At 30.5% G+C, this 7,182-nt stretch overlaps 1 protein-coding gene and 1 long non-coding RNA gene across 2 annotated transcripts; both read right to left on the reverse strand.

The window, feature by feature from the left end:
• Positions 1 to 48: 48 nt before the first annotated feature.
• LOC139085904 (uncharacterized) lies at positions 49 to 684 on the reverse strand. Its single transcript, XR_011543965.1, has 3 exons — positions 553 to 684; positions 457 to 485; positions 49 to 280 (listed from the first exon to the last, which is right to left on the reverse strand). It is a non-coding gene; the product is annotated as an uncharacterized lncRNA (long non-coding RNA).
• Positions 685 to 1,276: 592 nt separating this feature from the next.
• Positions 1,277 to 2,256, reverse strand: Non2 (upstream activation factor subunit spp27 homolog Non2). Its single transcript, XM_070634093.1, has 3 exons — positions 2,107 to 2,256; positions 1,908 to 2,005; positions 1,277 to 1,850 (listed from the first exon to the last, which is right to left on the reverse strand). The coding sequence occupies exons 1-3, from the start codon at positions 2,150 to 2,152 to the stop codon at positions 1,332 to 1,334; spliced, it is 663 nt and encodes a 220-aa protein (XP_070490194.1). The 5' UTR covers positions 2,153 to 2,256; the 3' UTR covers positions 1,277 to 1,331.
• Positions 2,257 to 7,182: the final 4,926 nt, after the last annotated feature.

The following is a 7,182-nucleotide window of genomic DNA, read 5'->3' on the forward strand; positions in this document are numbered from 1 at the left end:
ATTGATTTTCCTCTCAAAACACCTAAAAAGTTAGTTAAACTAGCATGATTTGTTTATATTAAAGAGCAATTTTTATTTTGACTCCAATTTCTCTCAAATACATGAATTTTATCGGGAATTTAGCGAACTATTGTTTAAGTTTTTGAATATTACAATTCTTATTAATCTTTCAGGTGAAATTAATTTACTTCTGTCCTTTGTATTCCTTCATGTGTGTCAAAACCCAGACTGGAATTGTCAACCATGAAGCGAACATGAGAACTCCATGGGCAGCTTTCTCCTAAAAATAATAAAAGTACGTGATTATCAAAAATATTATTTCGGCACTCTGGATGTTTACTGGATCTTCAAAAAAGTTTTAATTACGCAACCACTTTATGAAATTTCTATGACTTAATACTTCTTAAAAATCCATGATTTACTATCAATCCACTATATTTAGCAAGTAATACTTACACCGAATGAGATCTTGACTCTTGGTGGACCTTAAAAATGCAAAAAAATTAAGCTTCACATGATATGAAGAAAAATAATAAAAAATCTTTAATTTACCTGATACAATTGAATGTGCACGAGCTTGGACAAGCTGTGGTGATGATGTTACTGATCTGACGAGTTGACGGCCAAGCATTTTGATATTTTTTAATATTAATTTAACTGGAAACCTGAAAGTTACTCTTTGCCTGAACAAATGTCCAATAAAATTCAAGAAAAAGTAAGCAATCTTTGCAAAGGTTTGACATAAAAGCGCATTTATTGATCAATAACTTTTCGTGTTGAGACATAGCAAACTTAGATTGGATAATTGTCAGCTTCCATAAAGATCAACAATAATAGTATTAGACAGCATAATGGCAGCTAAAATTGAGTTTTTGAAATAAATAAGAAATTTGGACAGTCAGACAAAGTGAATACAACCGACTTAAATTTGAGAAAACATGTTGTAAAGCGTTGCTTTTCATTTTGATTAGATAAAAAAATTCAAACTGATTTCGTCCGTTAAAACTAATTTTTACTTTATTTCATATTGTTGTCGAATTAATTATTTATTCCTTTTAAAATTGTCTTAAATGGTAGATCTTAATTAGGTATAATATTTAAAATAATAATCTTGTAATTTCAAAACGACAATAAAAAAATCAGAAAAAACAAAATTCGTCTACACATTAATGATGATGTAGGTGCTTGAAAATTGAATTCATAATAATCAATTAATTGATGAAAAAGGACAGGTAGTAGCTTGAAAGTTCATACAGATTTGAAAAACTTTAAAAGATAGTATAAAAAATAAATCTTCACTTTATCTCTTCCAAATATGATAAAAATTAAGCCTATTTTATAAAGTGTGGCATCAAGTACTTCATCATACCGAAGGTTCTAAATCGTTTAACGCCGATAACCTTTTCGAGTTGCTCGTCGCAGATGGCATACTGCTTATTCTTGGGGTCATAAAGATTCTTCTCTTTAATTATTTTCCAAACTTTCTTCACAACTTCATGTCTTGGAAGTTCCGCCTCGCCCATTAATTCAGAAAGCTCAGGACTTAACTTATATGGACGGGTAAATCCAGTGGCTTTACCTTTTTTGCCACCCTTCTTCTTTGTCTCCTTCCAATCTTCATCTGAATCATCATCACCTGATGATCCACGACGTTTTTTTCGTCCACCACTGCTCTTTTTCGGTTTATAGTCACTTTCGTCACTATCCTCAACTTTTCGTTTTTTTGCTGCTGCTGTTGATGTTCTTTTTGCAGGTTTGACTTCTGGTTCAGATTCTTCTGATGGTTCCTCTTCTGCTGATTCCGAGTCTTGCATTGCATTTACAGCTTCCATTATCAACTTATCTAGTTCCTATAAAAAAAAACTTTGTTAGTAAACATTCAGGAAGTCATCAACTTTATATTATACCTTTTTTCTAGAGCTGAAGTCCACTTTTAGTTTGTTTTGCAACTGCAGACGCACTTCCTTTGCACTGGTTTTTTCAAGATCTGCATTTTTAAGGATTGCTGAAAATGATAACAATTGTCACATTATTTATAAAGACTCCATTTTTCCGGCAACAAGATTTTAAAAAATTTCATTTCCACACTTTATCATGATTACTTACCATTGATTTCTTTTCGTAATTGATCCTTAGAAAATGAGGAAGCCATTGTTAATAGTCTTACGGTTGTCTATTACTGAATAATATTTTAAATCAACTTTTCGCGATGTTGTGAATGGATATAAACACAAAACTTTGCAACGAGGGGTTAGAATCAATGTGAAAGATTTAAATTTTAAAAACCGTTGAAAACATGCGTATGGCATGAAGTTGCACCCTATTTTCAAATATTGATATTAACGGATTTTTCTTGAAATTAGCAAGCATGGTGAGCTTTACAATGTGAATTTTCCAATTGCATTTCTATTTTAGAGTATAAATCTTCAAATCCATAATAAATTAAGAAGATCAATCTTTTTATCAGAAAGAAAAATCTTGAAAAATCCAGTAGGCGGATTTTAAATTATCAAAATTATTGAATTTAGTAAACACAGATAAATTGAAGTAAATTTTAAAGTTTCTGAAGAAGAACGGGAAGTTAACACTTGCAAAATACAAGTAGATCATCAGCAAAGCTAGTCAAACAGTAGCAAAGTGAAGAAAACTCAAAAATTCACAGGATTTGCCTAAAATTTGAAAAGTTCAAAATAATTTAGATAAAAACTTCAAAACATCAAAGTAGTACATCAAGGTACGTGTTTGTAGTTGATTAAAGTATACATTATGCTTGACTCATTGATGTCGTAGATCATTTAGGACTTGTATCTTGAATAAATTACTGAAGCCTAAACAGAAACATTGATTCTCGTGATACAGAAAATAGGAACAAACTTCCAGATAGCTTCATATCTATATCAGATCTTCAGTCCCCACATTCCTTCTTTAATAGTCCTAATCATCAAGATAACTAAAACGCATTTAAACAAGTCCAACAGACCAAAAATGATAGAGAAATACATTGAAATTGATAAAAATTCAATTTGTCTAACAATCTAACATGCAATCTAGTCACGTTGTCTAAGACAAAAATGCAAAGCAATTAGAAATATTGAAATGCCAACGAAAATCCATAAATTATCGACTTAACAAGAAGTTTAGTAAACTCAATGAATGAAAAAAATAATGAAGAATTGAAAGACAAAAAAATATTTTTAGACAAGCCATAATGCATGCAAATATGAGTCGCAAATAAAATTACATGCTTTAACAAAATGTTCTGATGTTGCACACACGAAAACGAGAAACGAAAGAGAAGAGCAGAATGCAAAAAAATTAAAGTTCTGGCCTTCAGAGTTTTTTGACTTCACCATATTATATATTTTTTTTCGTCGTTCAAACGAAAACGCCTCACAAAAAAAGTTTATACAAGAACTTCATTTTTTTTCTTAATTTTATTTTATGCCTTATTTTTCCACTAAGAACGTAATGCCAGTGACGAACTTCGGGGGGAGAAGGCATTAATTCATGAACGAGAGAATAAAATTATGCGTTGTGAAAAAATATAAAAAAAATTCATGAACTTCATTAAAGAACCGCACATATATATGTGCATGTATAAATTGTATGCATGTTCTTGTTGTGCAAAAAAAATGCAACAAAAAAGAGAAATTACTATTTTTGTACTTATATTTAAAAACTTCTCGGTTGAGAGCTTTAACAGCATGTTCACTTGAGACGAAAAAAACTGGCCATTCTTCTTTTTTTTGTTCGTTCGTTGCCACACACACAATGCAATGGATGATGATGATGATGACTTTAAGAAGAAATCAGATACATTTTTTTTCGCAGATCGATATTAACCAAAAGGCAAAACCGCAAAATAACTATCTATGAATGCACTTTTTTTTATTATTTTCATTCGAATGGGATTCCTTTTTTGTTCCTTTTGTCTGTACTTTAACGTTGTATATTATAAAAAAAAAAAAAAAATGTAATGCATCTTAAGTAAATGGCATCAGTTTTATGTGTGTAGCTGCATGCCAGCCATCCAGCCTGCTGCCAATGAGTACGATGCATGATTTATTAAAATAAATATTTGAATACTTACGTACAGACTCGGTTCGGTCATTAAATTTCAGATCAGCAATTTCCCATATATATAATAACTTTTTTTTTTCGTCTACTTAGAGTTACTGACCTCGGTGAATGTTTTTTTATTCGTTTACGACAAACGCGCAACGGAGCTCTCTGATATTTCGGTGTGTAAACTTGGTCGATGAACTTTCAGCGAAAAAAAAATTATTCTGCACACAAAAAAAAAAATTGTACTGTGCTGTATATATATGCACAAATATGAAAATGTAAGAAAGAAAGAGTTTAAATGACATCATAAAATTTTTTTTTGTTGTTTTAAGAACTACATTCAAGACTTCCTATTGTATGGCTTTTTTCATTCTAAATATTTCGTATTTTAAAGAAGAAACAAAAAATTTTTGCATTTTTTTACTGCCTTCCTCTTGCCTAACATGAAGCCATAAAAGTTTTGCTTAATATTTTTTTTTAGAAGTAGATTTTCATGTAGGTATCTACATGCAGTGTGTGGCTACGAGAATATAGATTGCATGTTTAAATGATATTCAATATTTTTTGTATGCACATAAATGCATGGTCTATCTTGAGATTTGAGGGAGTCGCATCGTGGTTAACGATTTAGAATTTAAAATTTATTTCGAAAATCTTCGAAAATGTTTTCGAACGAATGTCAAATTTAAGCTTACTTGAAATTGCCACAAATTAGAGCATTTCATAAGCGGGATCTCATATTTTATCAAGTTTAACTAGTTATCTATGTAGTCATGCATGTTGATGACTAAATAATGTCATTTAAAGCTGATTTTTTAAAAAAGTTTTAGTCTGAAAATTGGGTTAGATTTTTGTAAACATTCGAATTTTCGAATTGCCAAAAAGTACAAAATTCCATAAATCTTAAAGCTTTTTAAAGAAGTCACATGTATGCATAGATCTTGTTCTTACTCTTTCCACAAACAAAACAACCCAAATTATCCAATTTCCTCTTTGTGCTTATACAATTCATTCATTCAATGGAATTCATTGCTCTTCTTACTCTCTAATACATATCATTTTCGTGTATTTTTTGTCTGTATAGCCCACAAAAATAAAGAAGACTTGAAAATGTATACGCTGTGTATGAACATGACCTACGACAAAAAGTGAGTTTGTTACAAACGTTGCCCCGAAAAATATTTTTTTTTTTTTGCCGTACACTGACCTATCATAATATGAAATTCATTTTCGGTGCTGGCTTTGTTTGATTCATTCGCTTGAGAAATACACAGAAGAAAGAAAAAAAAAAAACTTTATCGAACGTCCATGAACGTTTGTCGTTCGTTAATGTGATTTCTTTCTCTCCTTATCAATTACAAATTACTCAAATGCGAATAGAGAGAAAGAACGAGAATGTTTCATCATCATCTATCGGATATCGATTTCATGATATGAAGTACATATAAAAATAATGAAAAATTGGCACATTCAGCACTGAATTTGTGTTTGTGAAAGATGAAAAAAAATTAATACATTAAAAAATATATTTTTGTGTACACATTCAAGTGTAGAAAAAGAGAAGATAAGTAAAGGAGATAAGGCGAGGGTCAATGTATGCTTATGGATGCAATTTTGATAGTAAAGAACCTTGGGCGATGGGTAATTAAACTTACAAGCTTAATTACAATGGAAACAAATGAAAATGTTTAATTTTGTGTGATAATCTTCAATTATGTACCACACAGCAACACCAGCATTCGTGTCAAGGGGAGCAATACCGGAAAAATGTTTGTTGCCTCTTGCCACTCTTATATATATATATATTTTATGAATGAAAAATCATACGATCTCGTAATAGATTCACTCGACTCTTACGGTGGAGGCTGAGGAAAATTGCAATAAAATAAAATTACTATTTATAGCTCACTGTAGCATTGGCTTTGACTTTGGCAGCAGAAAGAAGTAAGTAAAAGCGACGGCGATGACGACGTGCACGATATATATGTTTATAAACACATAAGCAGGGATAGTGGAAGTTGCATTTTTATGTTTCTATGCCTTTATTTTATATTTTTTTATGCCAACTACCTCAGAAAATCAACGAAGTACTTAGTAATAAATGTAAACCTAAAGGTGCTTCCTCATTCAGCATAAACGAGCATAAACGACTGTACTTTTGTTTTATATTCTCTGCTGCTCTTTTTATTTTTCTTTTTTAACCTTAAAGATTTACTGTGATCATGTAATCGATTCACTTTCATTCATAACTAATGCTTATGTGTTACAGTACATATGTATAAATAACAATAATATGACTTATGTATAACTCAATTGCAATTGTTTGTCATACAATGTTTCATGATAATTGTTTTCATTTCACTCATATTGGAGCTTATTGTTTTATGTTTAGAATATATTAAATTTATCTAGAGTCTGTGTGGGCTGATTGATAGACATTTCTTAAATTCCATTGTTTTCAATGTCAATAGTCAAGTGTAGGGCGAATTCAACCGTCATTTTTTGAATTTAAATTTAACGGACACAATTTAAAAATAAAATTCGTTAATCCTGTCAATCATTTAAATAACTTAATTTCAATGCTAAGGCAGATGGCTAGTTACAATGAAGACATATGATTATGTAAATTCTTGTGTCTGAATCGCTCATCCTTTGTGGTTTTCATACACTACACAACATTTACTAAGTATGAAGATCTTTGCAAGTTCAAGAAAACAAATAAAGCAGTAGTAATAATAGAGTAATCAGTAAGTTATGAAGTAAATATGATGTATGGAACGATTATAATTTTTTTTTTGTGCTACTGTTTTCATACCCATTTAAGTTAAACATAAATGAATATAATGTTATACACTGTTCAGACTAACAACAAGTTTTCAAGTAAATAGTGGAGTAAGGTGCAATTGTTTCTAATTTCTTTATGTATCTCATTATAAGATATCTACAATATACAAATTACTCTATTGATTTACTTCTCTCCTTTGCATAATTCTTCTCATTTGAAGGCATACATGCATTGATCTTATGGGATGTTGAAGCTCGCGACTCAATAGAATTTTGCGCTCATTGTGTATCACCAAGTATGGTGACAATTCTATTATCATGCATGAATAAATC

This window comes from Chironomus tepperi, unplaced genomic scaffold, assembly GCF_022539635.2.
Source record: "Chironomus tepperi strain 1889 unplaced genomic scaffold, CSIRO-AGI_Ctep_v1 contig_85, whole genome shotgun sequence".
Classification (NCBI taxonomy): domain Eukaryota; kingdom Metazoa; phylum Arthropoda; class Insecta; order Diptera; family Chironomidae; genus Chironomus; species Chironomus tepperi.